This window comes from Vespa crabro, chromosome 20, assembly GCF_910589235.1.
Source record: "Vespa crabro chromosome 20, iyVesCrab1.2, whole genome shotgun sequence".
Taxonomy (NCBI): domain Eukaryota; kingdom Metazoa; phylum Arthropoda; class Insecta; order Hymenoptera; family Vespidae; genus Vespa; species Vespa crabro.
Genome location: NC_060974.1, coordinates 2,914,003 through 2,936,825, shown reverse-complemented (window position 1 = coordinate 2,936,825; position 22,823 = coordinate 2,914,003). Strand labels below are relative to the sequence as shown.

Genomic DNA, 22,823 nt, shown 5'->3' with positions numbered 1-22,823 from the left:
TAAATAAAATTTTATTATTCAATTAATTATTCAATTTTTTTCTTTTATCTTTGGCCTCTTAGATTGAAAATTTGAAAATTAATAAAATTTTCTTAAAAAAAAAAAAAAAAAAAAAAAAAAAAAGACCATTTGTATTTAATGATTTCATACAACGTTTATGTTAATACTATGTCATCTAACAAGAGTATTGCATCAGAGATTGCTTGCGAGATGGCTGCATCAGATGTGTACCCTAATGAAAAGCACAGATTTTATCGGTCTAAATATTACCGATCTTACATCACATCTTGTTGCTTTAGTAATTATATCTAATGCATATATATATATATATATATATATATATATATACATATGTATACTTTTTTTTTAATGTATTGATATTGATAATACATTATTATTACATAAATATATTACACAATTCTTAATTCGTTTTAATATAATCAATTTATTTGTCAAAAAAAAATTTCAACTTATACATACACCACATCAGATGTTCTCATCTCTTTCTCTCTCTCTCTCTCTCTCTCTCTCTCTCTCTTTCTCTCTCTCTCTCTCTCTCTCTGCTTATATCGTAATATTTTATAATTTGATAACACATTCACGCTGATATCACTATCAACAAAATAATGTCATATATTATTTGTACTCAATACTGAATCAATCAATCAAATAGAGAAACATGCTTATTATTATTGTTATATGAAAGTTACATCATTTTTCATAAAAGAGAAAAAGATAAAAAGAAAACAAGGATACCAACAAAATAGATCGTCAAACGGAACGTATTTATAAAAAAAAAAAAAAAAAGAAAAAAAAAATCTAATTTCTCATCAATGAGCATGAAGATATGATACAATGAACTGTAACAATTTTGTTTCTTCTTTTTCTTTTCTTTTCTTTTCTTTTCTTTTTCTTTTCTTTTCTTTTTCTTTTTCTTTTTTTTTCTTTTTCTTTTTCTTTTCTTTTCTTTTCTTTTCTTTTCTTTTCTTTTCTTTTCTTTTCATTTGTTCATACACAACCCATCACCTTAATTTCTTTTTTCCAAGTTAGAAATTATAAATTATTGCCTTACGTGAAACACACGTCGTTCGTCACGCGTTAAATTTGTAAAAAAATATTATCGTGATAGGACACCCAAAGTGATTTTGTTTGGCAATCCTCCAAGTATTAATGCGTCACAATCAAAGTTTGATTAAATCTGCATTATAAATTTATCTTAATACAACGAAATAATGATAATTAATCTTCATGATTTCATTAGAGATATCATGATACCTAATCTATAAATTCCAAGTCATATACAAGTGTATAAATATTATACATATATATATATATATATATATATATATATATATATATATAATATTTTTAATCGAATATGCGTTGCCTTATAAAATATTTTTACCTTAAATAAAATCGTAGTATGTTGAAAAAAAAGGAAACAAAAAAAATAAAATAATAAGAAAAAAAAAAGGAAGAAGAGAATAAAGATCTAGTCTATGTAAAAAGAAAAAAAAAAAATATCTCTTGGAAACTAATTAATATGCGTAGGAAACGTCGTTAAATCGAGAGTTAAAACTTTACTTTCCAAACATTCTCCAACCTGAAATAAAAAATATAAAATGAAATATTAGATGTGGTATAATTAAAATTACAATGTTTATAAGTTAGTTTTAATTTTTCTACTTTTTTTTTTCTCTCTCTTTCTCTTTTTTTTTTATATTATGCTTACTTAAAAAGACTATTACATAGTAATCTTCATAAGGAATGTAATATGCAATTTATAAAATTGATGCATATAAATATATATATATATATATATATATATATATATCATGTAAATAAATAAATAAATATTGTTAATTAGGGAATTATAATGAAAACTTACATCTGGACAGATCCCTATAAGCGCATCTGCATGCGAATAAAATTCTTCTTTTAACGATATAACAATAGTTTGTAAAGAGCTAGTTTTATCCCGAATGTAACTAGCTACTTTTCCTATATTGGTGTTATCTAAAGCTGCATCGATTTCATCCAAAACGAAGAAAGGTGCTGGCTGAAAGCTAGTAGGGGAAAAAAAAAAAAAAGAAAGGAGACCAAAGAAAAAAATTAAAAAGAAAGAATAAAAATAAAATTAAAAATAAAAAGAAAAATAAAAGATTTATAAATATTCTTATTAAGTATTCTAATAAGTATAATAAAAAATTTTAATAGTATTACCTATGAATTGCAAATAACAAAGCCAATGCGGCTACAGTTTTCTCTCCTCCAGAGAGATTGGACATAGGTTGAAATCGTTTACCAGGTGCCACGCAATTGTAATTAATTCCATCAAGATAAGGTTCTTCTGGATTTTCTGGTCCAAGAAATGCTTGAGCCGATTGATTTTTTGCTAAACTCTGTAATGATTGTAAGTAACAATTTCATTTGATAAAACCAACAATTCAATTCTACAAACACATATATATATATATATATATATAAATAAATAAATAATAATATAATAATTTTAATATTAACATTTATTATTATTATTTGTTTTTTACTTTTGTATATTTTATTAATTAAATATTTATTATTAATTTTAAACATTAACAAACCTTATAAATAGGATCTATTTCATTAGCTACATGTTCAAAGCACGCCATAAATCTATCATGTCGTTCTTTTTTCACTTTTTCAAATTGAGTTTTTGCCTTTTTTGCTTTTTTACGTGATTGTTCAAATTCCTCGTTTGTTTCTTGTAACTTTTCCTTAGCAAGATACAATTTTTGTATAGCCTAAAAAAAAAAAAAAAAAAACATATAAATATATTTTGATATTTTCCATTTAATTGTATCCATATATTTATACGTTTTACCTTCATATTAGGGGCTTGTATTCGTTGAATTGTATTTTGCAAATCATTAATTGTCCTTGTCAATTTATCCGTAGTTTTTTTCGTATCCTCCTCTTCGATATCTTTCAAATTTTCTGGTAAAAGTGCATAATCAATAGTAATACGTCTTTCACGTTCATATTGTTGTTGTGTATTTAATGATGAATCAGTGACTGTTTCACTGGCATTAGTTGTACTAGTTTCTCCAGCAATATCTTCCATATTTCCATGGAGCATTGGAATTGCAATGTCTTCCATCTTAATAGAATCAATAAATATATACATATATATATATATACATATAAACTATCAGAAATAAAATATTATCTATAAAGAAAAAGAAAAAAAAAAAAGAAAAAAAAAAAAAAAATAAAAAAGAAAATTGATACAATTACGAACCTTGCATTGCATTAGAACCGCATGACGTTCTGCCTTCTTCTGTTCTATTTTTGCTTCAATAGAATTCAATTGCTTTTGCGCTGATTGAATATCTTTCGCAATGGTACCGACTTCACGTCGAGCTTTACCTATCTCATCCTCTTTCTGATCGACCTCCATTTTCTTAGCATTGCGCGCCGATTTAAGCTGTTCCATTTGTGTCTCATCGTGATCTATTTCAGCCTTTTGATTAGATTCCGTTTGTCTGGCAGATTCTAATTTATCTTCGGCATCCTGAACCGCACGTTCCCATCTCAAAACATTGCCTGAATTATATTCATATATTAATATTCATATATATATATATATATATATATATATATATTTTTTTTTCTTTTCTTTTTTTTTTCCTCCCCCATATTACAAACAAAAATGCATACTTTCTGTATCACGTTGTTTCTCAAAATCTAATTGATTGTATATACGATTACATTGATTCTCAAATTCCATACGTTTCTTCGCCCTTTCCTGCTGTGATCTATTACAAAAAAAAAAAAAAAAAGAAAAAAAAAGAAAAAAAAAGAAAAAGAAAATATAATAACATTATTTAATTATATTATTAAAGTATATATATATATGTGTATATATATATATATATATTACATATTATAATATTGTATTTATATGTATATATAAAAACCTTAATTCTCTTTCCTCATACTGACGTATGTTAGAAACACCAATTTGTTCGCAAAAGCTTGCAAATACGTCATCCTCAACGTTATTCATTTTTTCTTTAATATTTTGTATTTCTTGATCTCTCTCAGCCATTGTCTTTTCAATTGCAGCTATTGTAGGCTGTGTAATGAAATAAATACATATATATACATATACATATATATATATATATACATCTATAATATTTATTTAAAAAAAAAAAAAAAACTAATAAAAAAGATTAATTTGGGATTGTTACTTACGCCAAACATATTTAGATCACTTTGTAAACTTTCCAATTCAGATTCGTGTTCGGCAATTTGTTTTTTCTATAAAACAAAAATTATGTAATAAATAAAAATAAAAAAAAAAAAATATATATATATACATACAATGATATATATATATATATATGTGTAAATATTAAATGTAATAATACTCACAGTCGCTGTTAAATCACTTTTGTTATATTTTAAGCGAGTTTCGAGGCCACGAATTTGTGATTCGACGGTATTTAATTCGGATTCTTTGCGAGACTTCTTTAATGATTCTCTGAGTTCCTCTGTTAATTTTTCCTGTAATAAAATGTACACATAAAATCTAATAATGTTAAATTACACACATACAAAACATAGATAAAGTGTAACAATACTTTTTGTGCCTTTAACTGCGACATCTGTTTCTCATCCCATCTCTTTGCTTTCTTAGCTAAATCGAGACTACCACCAGAAATTATTCCAGCTTTTTGATAAAATGTTCCATCTAATGCAACGCACTAGAAATAAATCAATTAATTTCATTATATCATTATATCATATAAAATGTATGTCTATGTAAACAATATAATATATTTACATCATATCTGGCCTTTTTGTCCATTTCATAAGCAACCTTATTAGCATCTTCAGGAGTTTCACAAACAAGAGCATTATTCGTAGCAAATAATACAGCTCTGTCAATGTCCTTTGGTGAAAAATGTAATACATCATATAAAAGTTTCACATTTTTAGGTTCCTGAATATTTCTAAAATTATTATTAATGTATTAATATTAAATGATTGTTTCTAATATTGCAAATTAATTTAATAAAAAAATTCCTTTACCTTAGTCGTTCCTTCAAAGGTTTAGCTTGAATATAATCAAGTGGTAAAAATGTCTCTGGTTCCAAATATTGTTCTTTGAGATATTGAATACATTGTCTGGCAGTTTTTTCAGTATCAACAACGATAGCTTCCATATATTTACCAAGAACCTTTGTAATGGCAACATTGTAACGTTTATGAATCGGCTCGCACATATTATACATACGGTCATACTGCAAAAAAAAAAAAAAAAAAGAAAAAATTAGGCTTCCATAATAGAAGTATCATTTGGTTGAATATACCAAAAAAAAAAAAAAGAATTGTTTTCATACCACTCCAGGAAATAAACGTTTAAAATTTTCCACAATTTCAGTCTTCTTCTTAGTTCTGGACACTTCGTGTTTGTCAACCTTTGCATCACCAAGTTGTTCCGAAATACTCTCCAATTCTCTTTGCAAATTTTGTATTTTATCCTTAGATGTACCAACGTCCGATTGTAAATCAGCCCTAAGCTTCTTTTGATCTTCCAATGCAGCTTCGGACGTTCTTATATGTTCTTCTAATTTTTCTACTCTTTTCATAGCTTCATCTCGCATATGACCTTTTTGCTTATGTTTATTCTCTATTTCAGTTTTCTTTCTACCCTCATTATCGAGCCTATCTTGATCAGACTTTTGTTCTCGATTAATGGAATCAAGAAGTTGTAAATATCTTGCTGATTGCTTGCCCGCTTCTTCCTTCAAACGATTATATTCGCGAACCTAAAAATATCAATGGGGTTTTTTTTCTTCTTTTTTTTTTTTTGTCTTTTTTTTCTTTTTTTTTTTTTTGAAGTTGTTATATTTATTATTAATTTTTTTTTTTTTTTTTTTTTTTTTTTTTTTTTTTTTATTTATATAAAAAGTATTTATAAATACTTGTTCATCCTCAAGCTGCACATCCCTTCCCTGTAACTGAGACTGTCCAGCTATACTTGCTTCATAAGCAGCTTTGGCTTCTTCGACCTGTCGAAGTTCTTCTTGGAGTTCATGTATGTCCTTTTTATGAGCTTCATCGGCGATACGTGCCTGTGCCAATGATTTTCTAGCTGATTCCACTTTTTTCTGCATATGTGCTACACGTTCCTTCGCTTTAATAAATGTTGGTCTTTTTTTTGTAATCTCTACTTCAACCTCCCTAATGTCCTGTTCTATTTTTGCCAAATCACGACCCAATTTGCCAGCTTCTTTTTTCTTCTCTTTCAAAAGTTCCTCCGCCTTTTCTTTCCTCTTTTCAATCTTCTCTATCTCATGTTGTTTCTTTTTCTGTGCTACTTCCAAATTTTCAATACTTTTTTCATTATGAAAAAGACGAAATAATTGAAGCTCAACTTGTTTCTCTATCTAAATATCATAGATTCAATAATTAATTAAAAATTATAAATAATATTTAATTAATAATATATAATAAAAATTAAATTACATATTCCTCCTTAAGACGTTGATATTTTTCTGCTTCTTCCTTTTCCAATTTAGCCTCTTTTCTTTCTGCAGCAATGCCTTTCTTTTTTTGATATGAAAATTGAGTTTCCTCTTCGGCTTTCAACATTTCTGTTCGCAATCTAAAAAAGAAAAAAAAAAAAAAAAAGAAAAAATGTAAACTCACATTGATTAATATTATGTATTCCAAGACAAATGAAAAATATAATAATTAATGATTAAAGTAATCATGGACTTTACCTTTCATATTCTGCCTTTAAGGCACCAGAATTACTGATTTCTTCAAATAATGCAGTACGTTCCTTTGGATTTTTCATAGCTATTGATTCAACGGCACCTTGAAACACTAAAAAGTTTTTAGCTTTTACATTAATTCCTAATTGTTCCAATTCATTCAGATAAACTTGACTTGTGACGACCTATTATAAAAAGAAAATAATAAATCAAAACTCTATATTCTAATTAAATAAGAATGATTTATTATAAACGTTTTTTTCTTTTTCTCTTTTCTTTTTCTATTTAATTTATCTTAGCTTATTGATATTTCTCACATTATTATTAATTCTATGCTCAGAAGAAGATCCTTGAACAGAACGCATGAAACTCTTCTCATTACCATCTTCTAATTCAAATACTGCTGTTACAGATGCACTATAACATAAACGTGCAATTAATTATTGTAACAATGAAAAAAAAAAAAATATATATATATATATATACAGTAAATGTTATTGTAAATTATTAATGAAAATAATTTACCTTCTTGCTACTGGCATTCCTATTGAAGCACCATGGATAAGTTCACTAAATCTTTTAACCCGTAAACTGCTAGTCTTTTCTCCCATAACAAAACTAATTGCATCCATAAAATTGGATTTACCTTGAAGTCAATAAAATATATCAAATATTATCGTACAGCTGGGTCTATTGTCATACATAATAAAAATGTTGATATACAAAATCATAACCTACCGGATCCATTTGGTCCGACAACTGCAGTAAACGATTTCAATGGACCAATGATAAGCTTTCCTTTATACGATTTAAAGTTTTCTACTTCAATATGTTTTAAAAACGCAGGCATTTTAAAAATTATTAAAATAAATTACATGTATCATCAAAAGAGTTCAATTGGCGCCACAAAATGTTCAACACAAGCGAACATTGTTCATCAATCTGAATCAGTCCTGCCAACTTTTTTTAAATCATAATACGATGATCTTTGATAATTATATAAAAACGTTATAAAAGATAATAGTAATTATATTAAAATTATATATATATATATATATATATATATATATATATATATATATATATATATATGACAATTTTGTATAATAATAATAATTTATATAATTAAATTCTGATTTATTTCCATCATATATATCATTCATATTATATTAATACATACAATTGAGTCAACATGCAATATATATTATTATATTATTATTCTTAATATACTTGTTGATTCATTGATAAAAAAAAAAAAAAAGAAAAAAAAAAAGAAAAAGTTCTCAGAACTCACATTGACCTTAAAATTATCAATATTCACAGATAATAAACATTTTATTATAAATAAATAATATATGTTTCATATTGTTTTTTGTTCTATCAAATGTTTCAAACAAATATATTAATAGAAAATTTTCTAAATAATAAAAGATATGTCTGATTTTTATCTATGGCAAATTATAATAACAAGTGTGTGGATGTTGGGGAAAAAACAAAACAAAAAAAATAACCAACGAGGCTAGTAAGAATATTACTATATATATATATATATATATGAATAAAAGAAACTTTTCATAGTTTTTAAACTTTAATATGTTCGGCTAAAGAGCAAGAAAGTCCTGTATTATCTGGCTCAACATTAAGTTCTTTTACAACTCCATCCTCAACGACCATTGAATAACGTTTGCTTCGTTTTCCACCTAAGACTGGTAAATCAACAGATAGTTCTAAAGCATCAGCAAAGGCACCATTTGGATCAGCCAGCATTCGTACCTATGAATTAGAAAAGAATAAATCAAGTATAACCTGCACACATATATATATACATATATATATATATATATATATATATATATATATAAAATAATTTATAAATGAATATAAAAAGCATAGGTAATTAGATTTAAATCATTGTATACCTTTCCTGATGTGCCTTGTTCCTTACCCCAGGCAGCCATAACAAATGCATCATTTACACTGACACAGTAAATATCATTGATACCCTTACTTTTTAATTCATTAGCTTTTTGAACAAAACCAGGCAAATGAGTCTAAATAAAAGAGATAAAATTAATACAAAATGATATATACATATATATATATATATATATGTTTTCATAGAAAGATATAGAAAAAAGAAATTGTACCTTAGAACATCCTGGAGTAAAAGCACCAGGTACTGCGAAAATAATTATTTTCTTTCCAGCACTGAGTTTTGCTAGATTTACTTTATTAGCCGGAGTATCCTCGAATAGATCAACCGACGGTAATTTGCTACCAACCTAAATAAAAATAATAATTAATGTTATAAATATTTTATTATCAATAATAAACGTTAGCGTATAAATGAACGATTTGTAATATTATTAATATTAAAAGGAACATTATTATTCTATTCAATAGTTAAATATTTAAATCATTTTATATATTTATTAAATTTAACGAGACACGTCGTCGATAATTAATTAATTAATTAATTAATTATTCAAAAAATATTTTTATGTTCATTTGAATCTACCAGCGTACGTAATCTATTAATTAGAAAAAAAAAAAAAAAAAAAAAAAAAATTAAATTAAATCTTTTATTAGAAAAATTTTATCTTAATAAATTGTAAATTATTTTACAATTTGGTATATTATCTCTCTCTCTCTCTCTCTCTCTCTTTTTTTCATTTTGTAATTATTATATAAAATTGAATGTACAATTTAACTTACAGCGATAACCATGTTTCGCAACGATAAATGAAAATTTCGAACGAGACAACCTAACGATGACTTATCGCGAACAGTAATGACACGTTTTACGATTTGATTCATCTGTTTAAATGAAAAAAAGGACTCCTGTTAACGAAATATCACTCAGTATATCAAGATATGTATTTTATCGGTCACGACAAAAGAACGATATCACACGAAAACACTTGACTTCTCTAAATGAAGCCGGCAGAAAATCTTCTATTGCGCAATGTCCTATTATATAAAACATATACGAATATTCATTGAAAATAACAAATAAAAATAATCATTTCTTCTATCATCCGTTTTATTTACGTAGTGATGATGATATATATATATATATATATACAAATATATTCTTATTTATTTTGTTTTTTGTTTGTCCTAAGTTTGCGTTATTCATTTTCATTCAAGTATTAATTTATTATAAAGTCAATTACACAATCACTTGTGTTGGATAATTTATAAAGATGGTGGACTTTGTTATTGTACAAAGTTGAATAATTATGCTTATCGGCATATACATGATTCATTCTAATATTATTCGAAAAGTATAGTGTTCTTTTTTTTTTTTTCTTCTCCCATAAATTAATTCCTATGTTATAAAGATGAATATCATAAAAAATATTGGCATAAGGGATTAATATAATTTAAGATAAACAAGTTGAACAAGTGTAACAGGAAAACATTATCCTCATTGTAAATCCATAGCATCGATATAAGAGTTTGTATATATCATATTCATTAATGTTTAACCTAACAAATCGATCGATGTATAATCGTAATATTTGTACGTAATAATTCTAACAGTAAATCTATGGTAAGTAAGAAAAAACTATACACCAGATTTCTCTGAAAATGGTATTAATTGAAAAGCGTTTATAATTTTAAAAACTTCATACTTCATACTTATTAGGTACTTAATAAAAACGAACGATCGATTAGAAAAAAAAAAAAAAAAAAAATATAACGGAAATATGTTTAATGATTAATAGTCAGATCGTAACAATGCCATCTGCAACTTTTCTCGTTAAACTATCGATCGGTTAAGTAGGATCCTGTTTTACCATCAGTTGGTAAAAGTAGGAAAAGAAAATCATATATCAGAAATATATTATAATTTCTTCCGCTGTAAGTGCAACTGTCAATACCGGGAAATATATCTAAGTGAGAACTTTTTAAATTGTTTTTCAATGACGTATCAAGATGATAAATAAATACCAAGGTACAAACAGAAACTTTATAAAAATTAAAGAAGATTAACTTAAAGTATATATGATGTTAAATATTTTAATGAGTATAATTCGAAAATCTCCAAAATTTTAAAAACTCAATATTTCGATAATATTATGCCGAGCGAAAGATTTCAGGACATAACAGAATTTCGTACAAATTAACAATTTCGTAAAGTCAATATGAAAAATGGAATAAAAAGAAAAGCGAGATTATGAGGAATGATAATGAACGAAAGCAAAAGAATCGCTTCGCTATTTGTTATCGTACCTCATCAATATTAGATATATTTTATGGATGGATGATGACGTCTCAAACTAAACACACACTGCTCACTTACATGAAAATCGGCAATGGAAGTACGAGCTTCTCTTTTGCCGCCAAATTTCAGGGGTGCCAATATACGAAACTTTGTATTTCACAAAGACAGTGTTTATACCAAGTGAAATCAGATAAAATTTTCAATCAATTTTCATGAGCAAAATTACGTTTTAAATAATAAAGATTTAAGAGAGAACGATAAGCTCATGCATAAACTATTTTCCAAAGAATACTATTTTTGTTTTGCAAGAAAATTTTTTTTTTTCCAAGCAAAATAAAGCTTTTCGGAAACTTCGAAAAAAGTTCATATCAAAGTCGGTTAAGAATTATAAACATTTTTAAATCATTATAAAATTAGAATTGAGAATAGCCTTATCATTGGTTGAGACGCAATGATACGATACCATATTTGCATTGGCTTATTGCAGATTTTCAAGAAATTAAAATATTATATTTAAAATGCAAAATACAATAATCTCTTTTAACTTTCATTAATTGACAATTTATAATTAATAACACGGTTCATCATTTTATTATTTAAATATTAATTTTTCTGAATTCATCTCTTTTTTTATTTACTTATTTTTCTTTTCTTTTCTTTTCTCTCTCTCTCTTTTTTTTTTTTTAATGCACATTGGTTGGCAATACTGCAACGTAATTAGTATTTGTATTTGTATCTGTCTAATAATTCAAAGTGTGTTTATTGTTTATAACTCTTACCACTGTGGTTTTTAACGTATAGCTTGAAATAATTTAATGAATAATGCATGAGTGAAAAGTGTATCGTTTCATCATTAAAATGACAGAAAGTAATACGGTTATAAAGTATACTGACGATGAAGCGTTTCTTCTGTCACATAGTATTGAAAAGTAAAAATTATTTGTTCTTTTTTTTTTTTTTTTTTTTTTTTATAATGTCTGTTATAATTCTGTTGTAATAAAATGTAAGTTGTTATTGAAATGAACATTCTTTTGCAGTATAAAAAGACATAAAAAAAATAATGCAGTTGATTCGTCAACGTCAAAACAAATTTTTAATGAAGATGATAGACATTCTGATATATCGCTTGATGAATCCTTTAAACAGGTGTGAAATATTTGTTTGTAAGACAAATTATAAATGATTTAAAATATAATTTATTATTAAGTGTTAATCGAATAAATATATATATATATATTTATATGTATATTTATATATAATGTATGTATATGTATATATATATATATATATATGTTTTAATATCTGTATTACAGGTAACCCATAAAAAAAATAAAAATATGGAATCAATAGAAGCTGTCAATGAATTTATAGTAACATCAAGGACACCAACTCGTTTATCGCATAGCTTTATACAATCCTGGGTAAATACTGGCTATTTACCATATCAAACATATATAAATAATGGTGAATATTCTGGTACAGGTTCGTTAAATCCAAAACTATCTTCTTATATAACCTGTGATATACCTAATGCCACATCTATATGTAAATCAAACGGTAAAGAGCTATGTAATAATAGTTCAAATTGTAGTTCTGTTGATACTGCTGCATATATTTTATCAAATACAAATGTTAAAAAAAAAACAGAAACCGTTGCTATTATTATGGATACTAAATGTTCTAGCAAAATTTCTTTTCGAAATACATTACATGGTAATACATCCTGTGAAAATACTGAGACACCAGTTATGCAGGATAAGTTGAATAACATTGTTGTAGATTCCAATGTTTCTATGAGCTTATCTGCATTAAACAAGTCTAATGCTAATATAAAACATTTGAAAAGTCAAAGATTAGAAAGTAAGAATCTAATGGAAAAAGAATTACAATCAACAATATCCCATAGTGAGGATGATAATGAAAATGAAATTTGTGAAAATAACAAACAAGGAAATGATATTAATTTTAATAATAAAAGAAAATTTACACAAAATATAATGAAAGAATCTTTAAATGTAGGAAAGTCACTAAGTCTTCCTTTTGAAGGTTCATTAAATGATTCGAGAAATATTCGACAAAAGAAATTGTACAGCGGTAGAGATTCTCCTACTGATATCATAGTAGCACGATTTAAGGAAAATGATATAAATGAAATGAAAAAGGATTTACATCCTGCTTTTAGAAATAGTCCACCTATTGAAAAAGCACAAAAAAAGATATTGCAGAAAAAGAGAAAAACTAAATTCTGTTTAAATAATTCTCTGAATAAATTTGTTAACATTAGTGGAAGTAGTGATATGGATAAAGATATGCATGTAGCAAAACGTCAAAGGATTACCACAGATATTGCAAAAGATATTACAGAAATTTCTCAAAATTCAGTAAATGAGAGGCTGTTTATGTCATGTAATGCATTAAAGGAGCAAATAAAACGTTTTTCAATTTCTGATTATATTATTGTTAAAAATACAAGACAACAGGTTACTAAGCTTAACGAGAAGAAAACATTTGGAAAAAGAGAACAAAGTAAAAATAATATTAATATAAATTTACGTAATGCATTGTTACATGAAAATCTTAATCCTTGTATTATTTTGGAACGTTTGTCAGAAGAAACTTTGAAACATTACACGAGAAAAGATGAAAATACGTGTATTCAAATTGAAGAATTAAAGGAAAATGATCAGATTGAAAATAGGGATAAGGATATGGATGAAAATAATGTTGAAATATGTTCAAATAATACAAGAAGCACAATTGTCCTTTCTAGACAAGGAAATATAAATACAGATATTGTTGATAGTGATGTAAGTACTATCATTATATACAATCGTAAGGATTTATCATCTAGTAATCATCCTGAGAGTGACTGTTCAACTGTTCTATTAAATACTTCTTTATATTTATCAAATACTAATAAGACGGATAATAATCAATCGGATGAAAATTTAAATGATGTAAAATTGAAACGATTGCGACCTGTTGTAGTCCTTGAACAGATACAAATACAATTAAAACCTCGAATTTCAAATGAGATTAAACAGCCTAAAAAAATTGTCAAACGTAAGAATGCGAAAAGGGAGAAACGCAATAGATCAAAGAAAAATTCAAAACTCATGTCTTCGTCCATTGACAAAAGAAGACAAATGATAAATTATAATTCGAATAACGTGCTTTTTGACAAAATATTACAACCAGTTGTTGTATTAGAAAAATGTATAAATCTTGAGAAAAAAGTTCAAAATCAAAATCAAATTCATGATATCTCCAATATACATGATACAATATGTGCTACATCTTCTAAAGAAAAAAAACAATTAACTAAATTGACAAATATTGATAATAAATTGTTGAAGAAACCGATTGTTAAATTACAACGTTTGCCATTGATGATTACAGAATATATAAATAAACTCTCAGAAATGTATAGTAGTACTGACAAAAAATTGAATAAAAGTGATACATCGAACAAAAGTAATAAACTTAATAAAGTTTACGTTAAGAGAAATAAAAGAAATTTAAATGAGAAGAATAATATATCTACAGATAATTCAAGCATAGATAGCTCAGAGAAAATGGAACAAATGAAAAAGAGGAGGGAACGTAGGAAAAAATCTAAACATAAAAAAAATTTGCCATTCTTTCGTACTTGCGAAAATTATTCCGATTCTCATTTAGATTCTGATACGGATTTTGATTCAGATGTACCGGTTATACATTGTATTTTTAATGTTTATGATGAAAAAAATCAAAAACGATTTAAAAGGAAGTGCAGCGCAAGATCAAAATTTAATCAACAATGCATGTTAACTGATAATACCGATGAAAAAAATACATCAATGAGATCTAAATCGAATTCTATTAAAAATCTATCTATTATAAAAAATATAAATAGTGTATTAAATCATTCAAAAAGTAAGAATATCAATGTTAATATGACATGTTCTAATAAAAAACAAGATAAAACTTCAATGAATAACATAACAAATAAAAATAATAATTCCAAACGGAAAAACAATATAATTGAGAGTGATGATGAAACATTTGATGTTAATAAAGATAGTATTAAAAGATTTACTTTCTGTACAAAAGCGTATGACTCTGATTCAGATTGAAACTTAGACAAATATTAAACAATTCATCAATTAGATATACAGATTTTGAGAATAATTAATTAAAGAATGTTTATTAGGAAAGAAATATCATAATAATCATTAATATTAAATATATTAATTGTATTCTTTGTAATTGTATTATCGAAGTAATATGTACATCTATTATTAGAATACATTCTTTAATATTGCCGAATATAATAAAAATCACAATCACAACAAAATCAACCATTTTGTGTAATAAATAAACATAATAAGAACGAAATTATTTATAAAGCAAAAGTATGGTATAAATTAATATAAAGTGATTAGAGATTTGATTGAAGGGGAAAAAAAAAAAAAGAGATAAAGAAAAAAGAAACAAAACAAAACAAAACAAAAAACAAAAAAAAAAAAAAAGAAAAAAGAAAAAACAAAAGAAAAAAGTAAAAATAGACTTTGTCTCTTACTTATCTTATTGCTACTCCTAATACATGCCGACCGGTTAATTTCAAATGGAAAATCTGAGAAACTGGCCGTCCGTTTAACGCAATCGATTTTGATTTAATGCGTTTGAAACCTGCGCCTTTGATTTCTTTCATAAAGTCGAAATTCAAACGACAATTTCCAAACAACGAGGGCCACAAACCAGATCGCGTTAACAATATTTGAAGCCAACGCACGATATAACCTTTTTTTTCGGGAACATGCTCCATAAAAATATATTTTCCATTCTGAAAATAATAAATACACATTGTTAAAAATGTAATAGTAGGAAAAGAAAAGAAAAGAAAAGAAAAGAAAAAGGAAAAGGAAAAGGAAAAGGAACGAACGAACAATATAGAAATTTTTATCGATAAAATAATTTCAATAAATTCGATCGAGATTACGTTTGAGAAAAAAAAAAAATTATATATTTATATCTATATGTATATATATATATATATATGCATACATTGAAAAATCATTTATCGCAATTCGGATTTATGAATTTTAACCAATAAAAAAACGTTGAAAATTCGTTTCGACGTTAACCTTCCTCAATCGCTTTTCTTTTATTTTTTCTTTTTTTTCTTTTCTTTTCTTATTTACAAAGAAAGGGCTAATTTTGTATGGCTTTTTTTTTTTTTTTTTTTTTTTTGGAATATGTTACGATATTCTTTTTTTTCTTTTTTTTTTTTTTTTTTCTTTTTTTTAAATACGTTACGATAAATATAAAATTATATTATAAATATGATTGGTCGAACGGATTGTAACCATCAATCAATCCTATTACCTGATTGGTCGATAAACTTATTTCCTTTATTTAATATCTTTACGATCGTTATAACCGTTAGAAGCTAGTTACGTACATGATTTAAATCAAATAAGACGCATTATAGTCTTACCGGTGCAAGTATCCTTTTGATTTCATCGAACGTGTTTAACGGTGATTTTATCGAACAGAAAGATCTAATCGATACGACTACATCGACCGTTCCACTTTTTATTTGTTTTAAATTACTACCATCGCCAATTATAAGACGTTCGACGTTAATATGCCCAAATTCCAAGGTACGATTTTTATCATTAAGATATTCGGCTAACCTTACGTTCCAATCAACACCGATAAAGTGAGTATTGTTTGGATAAAATTGAATATTATCGCCTGCAAATATTTTTTAGATTAATAAACAATAATTTCTTCGTTGTATCGTATCGGAAAAAAGGAAAAAAAAAAAAACACACGGAAATTACAAAATCATTTATTTTCGTATTATTTCGACTATTGAACTATTTTTTACTTTGAGAACCATTAATAACGAACTTTTCATAATTTTCACACACACACATATATATATATATATATATATATATATATATACATATATTTGTGAAAAATTCGTTATTAGTGGTTCTCAAAGCTAATTGAATAATATATATAATACAAATGCGATTATTAATTCTTTGTAAAATAAAACAAGATTATCCAATAATAGATCTTAACTGAGAAGCTACTGAAGTAAATTAAAATATAATTAAACGAATTACTTACATAATTATAACGATATATTAAAAAGAAAATCTATCATAATTGGCTTTCTATTAACTTTTTAAAATGATAGATCACTGAATTTATTATATATGTATATACATATACGTATACAATTTTGTATTTGTGTATGCGTGCGTGTATGCGCGTGTGTGTGTTCGTGTGTGTGTGTGTGTGTGTGTGTGTGTGTACAATTATGCACCTGTTTTAACGCCTATTTCGAGCAATCTAATGCATCCCATAGATTTTAATAATTCGTCGTTCGATACCATTGTTTCAAGTATTTTAAATAATTCCTTTTTGTAAGGGAACGCAAGCTCGGCAAATTCCAATTCGAAACCAACGAGATATGATTCGTAAACGATCTCGCATAATTTCATCCAATTTCGAACGATCATTAATATTAATATAAAAATGATTATGATTATTTTCCCATAGAATGTCGCAGTGTCTCTCAACCATAAATCACTGTTACTCATGATTCGAATATATATATATATATATATGTATGTATATGTATATATATATATATATATTTATATGCAAGTACGTTTATATAGGTAATAACGATACAAAAAATATATTTTATATAAATTTCTCAATATATGTATATATTTCTTTTTCGATATAACGTAAGATGATTATAAAACACTTTTCATGCGTTCCCGAGAGAATTCAAATATATACTGAAGAATATTAAACATTGAGCACTCGATAAGATAAAGATTACAAAGTTCGCGATGGAAATATTTATACATAATGTTCAATTTGAATTACGCATTTTTAATGAAAATATTTGCACTTCTGATCTTGGCTTTTTTTCTTTTCTTTTCTTTTTTCTTTTATTTTTTTCCTTTTTTATCCTTCCTTTTATTATGTTTTTTTTTCACGTGACTTATACGTTTTTGCTGTTAATAAATAATAAAAGCGATACCGATATCGATATTAAGTGGATTCTATTGATAACAATGTTGCAATGATAAATATAAAAGATTTAAGCGCATTTTTTAATTCTTTTTTTTTTCTTTTTCGTATTCATTTACTTATTTCTTTTATTTTTTTTTTTCCTTTTTTAATAGTTAAATCGCATTGTCAGTGATTTAAAAAAAAAATATTGAAACGATCGTTTATATATATATATTTGTTATTATTAATTATAAATATAATATTTATTTTTAATTTAATATATTAATAATAATTTAATATTTAAAATAATAATATTATAATATTTAGTTATATGTATATATCTATGTGTATATATATATATATATATTCTAATATTATTATAGTACATATATATATATATATATATATATATTTATGTATATATAATATTTATTTTTAGTTTAATTTAATTTATTAATAATAATTTCATATTTAAAATAATAATAATAATATATATATATATGTTTTTGTTCATATAAAAAAATTAATTGTTTATTCATCGTGTGTTCAACTGACGTAATAGATATATATATATATATATATATATATATATATATCTAGATATATATATATATATATATATAGAAAGAGAAAGAGAGATTTCGCGTAATTTAAATATTTTTCATTGCTCTGAGTGAGATCAAGTAGATAAAACAAGGATGCGCTTCGTGCTCAGCAATAAGCTACACCAAGAAAAGGGAGAGAGAGAGAGAGAGAGAGAGAGAGAGAGAGAGAGAGAGAGAGAGAGAGAGAGAGAGAGAGAGAGAGAGAGAGAGAGAGAGAGAGAGAGAGAGAGAGAGACGAGAGAAAGGAGAGAGTGAGAGGGAGTTCTCTCTATACTCTTGAAAGATTTTCACCTTTCACGCGTTTAAAATGATAATCTTTTGCTGAGGCTAGCATTTCCCTGAGGGTGTTCAACAACTTCACATTGGAAAGAGTTGTCGTTTGCGATAGAGAGTAAAGAAAAGAAAGGAAAAAAGAAAAGGAAAAGAAAGGGAAAAAGAAAAGATAAGAAAGATACAAATTATAGAAAAAGGAAATACAATCGGATTTGTCATCTTTCGTTGTCTTAAATTTGAAAAATGAAAAAAAGGGGAACGAAAGAATGAAAAATGTGTAACAAAAAAATAATCCTTTTCCAGCGAATTTTCGTTTATTAACGAAATAACGGCAGATGCGTGATGATCGTTAGATTGTTAGATCGTTAATGATCTTTTTGTGTATACTACCTACGTGTTTCTCTCTCTCTCTCTCGTTTTTTTCCTTTTTTTTTTTTTTTTTTTTTTTTGCTATTAAAAGAAACGGACACATAGGGGAATAGACGAACGATTACGCAAAGTGTGACGGCATTTAGTCGGACTAATTGCGCGCGGCGGTAACTTTTATAGTAATTTGTGTACGGGGGTTGTTGTCGTCGTCGACAAGGGTTGGGGCGAAAAGTGCGACACATGTGACGTTGCGTTAACACGCAATACATCGGCATATTAAACACGGTAAAAGTAATCTACATGGACGACATATGTTTCATCTTTAATCTACTTCGAGATATATCCTGATCTGATATCTATTTACATGCTACACCATATATACATATATATATATATATATACATATATGTGTGTATGTATATATATTTACGTGGGTAATTACGTATATAATATATTTAAAATTAATTTAGCTCTTATAATACGATTTGTAATATGCAAAACTTTCATTCAATTTTTCTCTTTTCTTTTTTTCTTTTTTTCTTTTTTTTTTTTCTTTTTTTTCCCCTCATCCCATATAATATTTTTTAAACTTCTCGCTATGTAAAAAAATTTTAAACGTATGTAAATCTTTCGTTCGTTCATTGATTTTCAGACGTGACACGTATATTCTATATGTATCAAATATATATTATATCAAATATATTATAATAATATAATCTATACATACATATAAATATATATATATATACATATATATATATATATATATATATATATATGTATGTATATAGATATATGGAAAGTAAACTAATCGATCGAGAATTTTTTTGAAATATTACAAACATTTATTATTGACGGGAAGTCAAATGTGAGTTTGTTGAGTGAACCGAAAATTGGTGGCATAGAACAAAGAATTAGCCATCTCTCTCTCTCTCTTTCTCTCTCTTTCTCTCTCTCTCTCTCTCTTTCTCTCTTTCGTTTTCTTTCGTAACATTACTTTCATCGTCATCGAAGCAGTTAGCAATGATCGAAATTCTCTCGTTCACTTACAAAGACAAAAACAGAGACAGAGAGAGAGAGAGAGAGAGAGAGAGAGAGAGAGAAATAGTAGGTATATACAAAAATCAGGTTTTCGATTATTTCGAATCAACGAGCCATTACGAAAACGGCCAGCCTCCTGTCCGCCCTAATGCCGAAAACAAAACGCCTCTTGGCATCGCGAAATGCCTCTCAATCGGAATTAGAATCGCGTGGCGCGCTATCCAATGACACGCACAGTTAGTACTTACCTTTGGGTGCTGTGCACCACGGGATAAGAGAATAAGGAGGGGGATGATTGTTGGGGTGGGTACTATACTAATATCCTGTATAGTATAAGTACTTTACTATAAATCGACTAGATTCTCGTTTCGTTTCGTTTCGTTTCGTTTGATTTCGTTTTGTCTGGTTTCGACCGAAACACAGAGCGATTCGTTCGAGCGACTGCGAATTGGAACATAACTTTTTGTTTGTGGTCATTCTTTTTTCAAATGGTCTTTCTCTCTCTCTCTCTCTCTCTCTCTCTCTCTCTCTCACTCTCTTTTTCTCTCTTTCTTCCTCTATTTTTTTTTTCTTTTTTCTTTTTTCTTCCGCTACAAAGGGAATTGACTTCAACCAACCTACCCAACTCCCTCTCCCATCCGATCTACACCCTTCCGCGTCTCTTCACCCCCTTTCCCATTCCCCCACTCTTCTTTCTCTTTTCTCTCGATATTTAACCGAAATACGTCGAACGTATTTTCTCTTTTTTCTCTTCCTCTTTGCTCTCGTTCAACTTCGTCCCTTTGATTCTAACGTCGACCCTCTCTCGTTACCACGTTTCAAAAACGCGAGACCATTATTCTCTCTCTCTCTCTCTCTCTCTCTCTCTTTCTCTTTTAAGTCTGTTTTTTTTTAATTTTTTAATTTTTTTAATTTTTTTTCTTCCTCTTCTTTCTTTCTTTCTTTTCTTTTTTTTTTTTTTTCCTTTTTTCTTTTCACCGTACGTTCGCCTCGAGGAAAAATTTTTTCAAGGAACGATTTGTTTAAAGCAATACCCATTGTTTCGGAATTATATGGTTGATTTAATAGTGCATCGTTTTGCTTTGTTACGAGGAATGGAACGATTAAGATGAAAAAAAAAAAGAAAAAAAAAAGAAGAGAGAAATAACTTACATCCTAACACAGATTTGTATTTATGATTAAAATCGTTATCGAAGTACAAAAAAATTTGGAAAAAATCGAGATAATACGAGATATTAAGGAAATATCATTCATCTCTCCTCTCCTTTCTCCTCAAAAAAAAAAAAAAAAAAAAAAAGAAAAAAAAGAAAAAAAAAATTTGCAAATAATATTGTAACAACGATTTACATGATTTTATACTTCAACGATTACACATAAATAGTTTGGCAACGTACAAGGCAAGAATGAATTCTCTTTTTCATCCGCTGATTGGTAACAAACAAACAAACAAACAAACAAACAAATGAACGAACAAACAAACAAAATCAATAATGACGAAAAAAAAAAGAAAATAGAAGATCTCGGAGATATTTCCGACGATATACGATGGATACCGAATTTCTTTCGTGTTTACAAAAAAGACAAAAAAAGAAATATATATATGTATAAAAAAAAAAAAAAAAAAAAAACAAAAAAAAAACTACAAAATCTTCAAGAAAGGTTCGACAAAATGGTGGACGCCGATGAATCGAAGCTTGTGCTATCATTGTTGCGACGCTCCTTTCTTTACTGTACGATATATATATATATATATATATATATATATATATATATATATATATAACATACATATATATATGTATATATATGTATATATATAATAACTCTTCTACTTATGAACGAATAAAAGCACTTCTACGTCGAAGGTTTATAAGGAAACCAAAGAAGAGTAGAGAGAGGGACAGAGAGGAAGAGAGAGAGAGGGAGAGAGAGAGGGAGAGAGAGAGAGTGAGAGAGGGAAAGAGGAAGAGAGGGAGAAAGAAAGAGAGTAGAAGAACGGCGTACGATCAAGCGTCGGTCTTTGAGAAGAGAGATGCACACTCGAGGAACTCTTTTCCACGAGTACCGCCACCGCAGCAAGAAGTCGCACAGGGTCCATTGTCTCCATTGTTGCCCGAATCGTAATCAATATTTTCACAATATGGCGCCATTGTCTCCGGCACGAGCGCGATGCGAGGGTGCTTCACGTTCGCCGGGAACTGCATCGCTCTCTTCTTTGGATCCTCCTGAGGTAGAAAGGGCCACTCCCACTTTCTTCTTTCTCATTCCCATCCTCCCAACCTCCTTTCCTCTCTTCCTTCCTCTCTCTCTCTCTCTCTCTCTCTCTCTCTCTCTCTCTCTCTTTTGCAAAGCTTTGCACTATATAACCTTTCCCCCAACGTTATTGTTCTTCGACCTTCCTTCCAATTTTTTTTTCAACCACATATTACATATTTTGATCGCTCGAATCTTCTTTCTTTATCGTTAATTTTTTTAACGTTCAATTTGTTCTTCGTCTTGTCTTTT

General features: G+C 27.1%; 4 protein-coding genes and 1 long non-coding RNA gene across 8 annotated transcripts in view; 2 read left to right on the top strand and 3 right to left on the bottom strand.

Moving 5' to 3' along the window:
• Positions 1-425: 425 nt before the first annotated feature.
• On the bottom strand, positions 426-7,739 carry LOC124431092 (structural maintenance of chromosomes protein 1A). The gene is made up of 20 exons (XM_046978524.1): positions 7,509-7,739; positions 7,296-7,416; positions 7,088-7,187; positions 6,777-6,955; positions 6,520-6,658; positions 5,976-6,440; positions 5,391-5,819; positions 5,080-5,291; positions 4,832-5,000; positions 4,629-4,751; positions 4,420-4,551; positions 4,240-4,305; positions 3,960-4,117; positions 3,700-3,797; positions 3,281-3,585; positions 2,864-3,139; positions 2,604-2,783; positions 2,224-2,402; positions 1,889-2,066; positions 426-1,603 (listed from the first exon to the last, which is right to left on the bottom strand). The coding sequence occupies exons 1-20, from the start codon at positions 7,618-7,620 to the stop codon at positions 1,535-1,537; spliced, it is 3,690 nt and encodes a 1,229-aa protein (XP_046834480.1). The 5' UTR covers positions 7,621-7,739; the 3' UTR covers positions 426-1,534.
• A 551-nt stretch (positions 7,740-8,290) lies between these two features.
• LOC124430957 (peroxiredoxin-5, mitochondrial) lies at positions 8,291-9,727 on the bottom strand. Its single transcript, XM_046978227.1, has 4 exons — positions 9,486-9,727; positions 8,918-9,052; positions 8,690-8,821; positions 8,291-8,543 (listed from the first exon to the last, which is right to left on the bottom strand). The coding sequence occupies exons 1-4, from the start codon at positions 9,585-9,587 to the stop codon at positions 8,352-8,354; spliced, it is 561 nt and encodes a 186-aa protein (XP_046834183.1). The 5' UTR covers positions 9,588-9,727; the 3' UTR covers positions 8,291-8,351.
• Positions 9,728-9,869: 142 nt separating this feature from the next.
• LOC124430954 (protein PF14_0175-like) lies at positions 9,870-15,276 on the top strand. Of its 3 annotated transcripts, none has more exons than XM_046978222.1 (3): positions 9,870-10,230; positions 12,039-12,147; positions 12,315-15,276. In XM_046978222.1, exon 3 carries the CDS (start codon positions 12,339-12,341, stop codon positions 15,114-15,116), a length of 2,778 nt encoding a protein of 925 aa, XP_046834178.1. In that variant the 5' UTR covers positions 9,870-10,230; positions 12,039-12,147; positions 12,315-12,338; the 3' UTR covers positions 15,117-15,276. The 3 variants fall into 3 exon arrangements, with proteins under 3 accessions (XP_046834178.1, XP_046834177.1, XP_046834176.1); XM_046978221.1 differs by having other exon boundaries at positions 9,870-10,326; XM_046978220.1 differs by lacking the exon at positions 9,870-10,230 and adding an exon at positions 11,691-11,930.
• Positions 12,416-18,117, bottom strand: LOC124430956 (methyltransferase-like protein 7A). 2 transcript variants are annotated; one of them, XM_046978226.1, is made up of 4 exons: positions 17,327-18,117; positions 16,481-16,740; positions 15,563-15,826; positions 12,416-12,540 (listed from the first exon to the last, which is right to left on the bottom strand). In XM_046978226.1, the coding sequence occupies exons 1-3, from the start codon at positions 17,601-17,603 to the stop codon at positions 15,563-15,565; spliced, it is 801 nt and encodes a 266-aa protein (XP_046834182.1). In that variant the 5' UTR covers positions 17,604-18,117; the 3' UTR covers positions 12,416-12,540. The 2 variants fall into 2 exon arrangements, with proteins under 2 accessions (XP_046834182.1, XP_046834181.1); XM_046978225.1 differs by lacking the exon at positions 12,416-12,540 and having other exon boundaries at positions 15,433-15,826; positions 17,327-18,114.
• Positions 16,525-22,823, top strand: part of LOC124430960 — a 151,780-nt gene continuing 145,481 nt past the window's right edge. The window contains exon 1 of the long non-coding RNA XR_006943884.1: positions 16,525-16,646. This is a non-coding gene — a long non-coding RNA (uncharacterized LOC124430960). The remainder of the gene's footprint in view (positions 16,647-22,823) is intronic.

Coding starts and splice junctions, on each gene's coding strand:
- LOC124430957 (XM_046978227.1), bottom strand. CDS start 9,587: ATGAATCAAATCGTAAAACGTGTCATTACTGTTCGCGATAAGTCATCG. Junction 9,053..9,485: donor TGCGAAACATGGTTATCGCT/GTAAGTTAAATT, acceptor ATTTTTATTTAG/GTTGGTAGCAAATTACCGTC. Junction 8,544..8,689: donor AACAAGGCACATCAGGAAAG/GTATACAATGAT, acceptor TCTAATTCATAG/GTACGAATGCTGGCTGATCC.
- LOC124430954 (XM_046978220.1), top strand. CDS start 11,860: ATGACAGAAAGTAATACGGTTATAAAGTATACTGACGATGAAGCGTTT. Junction 11,931..12,038: donor CTGTCACATAGTATTGAAAA/GTAAAAATTATT, acceptor ATTCTTTTGCAG/TATAAAAAGACATAAAAAAA. Junction 12,148..12,314: donor TTGATGAATCCTTTAAACAG/GTGTGAAATATT, acceptor TCTGTATTACAG/GTAACCCATAAAAAAAATAA.
- LOC124431092 (XM_046978524.1), bottom strand. CDS start 7,620: ATGCCTGCGTTTTTAAAACATATTGAAGTAGAAAACTTTAAATCGTAT. Junction 6,956..7,087: donor AGCATAGAATTAATAATAAT/GTGAGAAATATC, acceptor TTTTTATAATAG/GTCGTCACAAGTCAAGTTTA. Junction 3,798..3,959: donor TATGAGGAAAGAGAATTAAG/GTTTTTATATAT, acceptor TTTTTGTAATAG/ATCACAGCAGGAAAGGGCGA.
- LOC124430956 (XM_046978226.1), bottom strand. CDS start 17,603: ATGAGTAACAGTGATTTATGGTTGAGAGACACTGCGACATTCTATGGG. Junction 16,741..17,326: donor CGAAATAGGCGTTAAAACAG/GTGCATAATTGT, acceptor AAATATTTGCAG/GCGATAATATTCAATTTTAT. Junction 15,827..16,480: donor TCAAAAGGATACTTGCACCG/GTAAGACTATAA, acceptor TATTATTTTCAG/AATGGAAAATATATTTTTAT.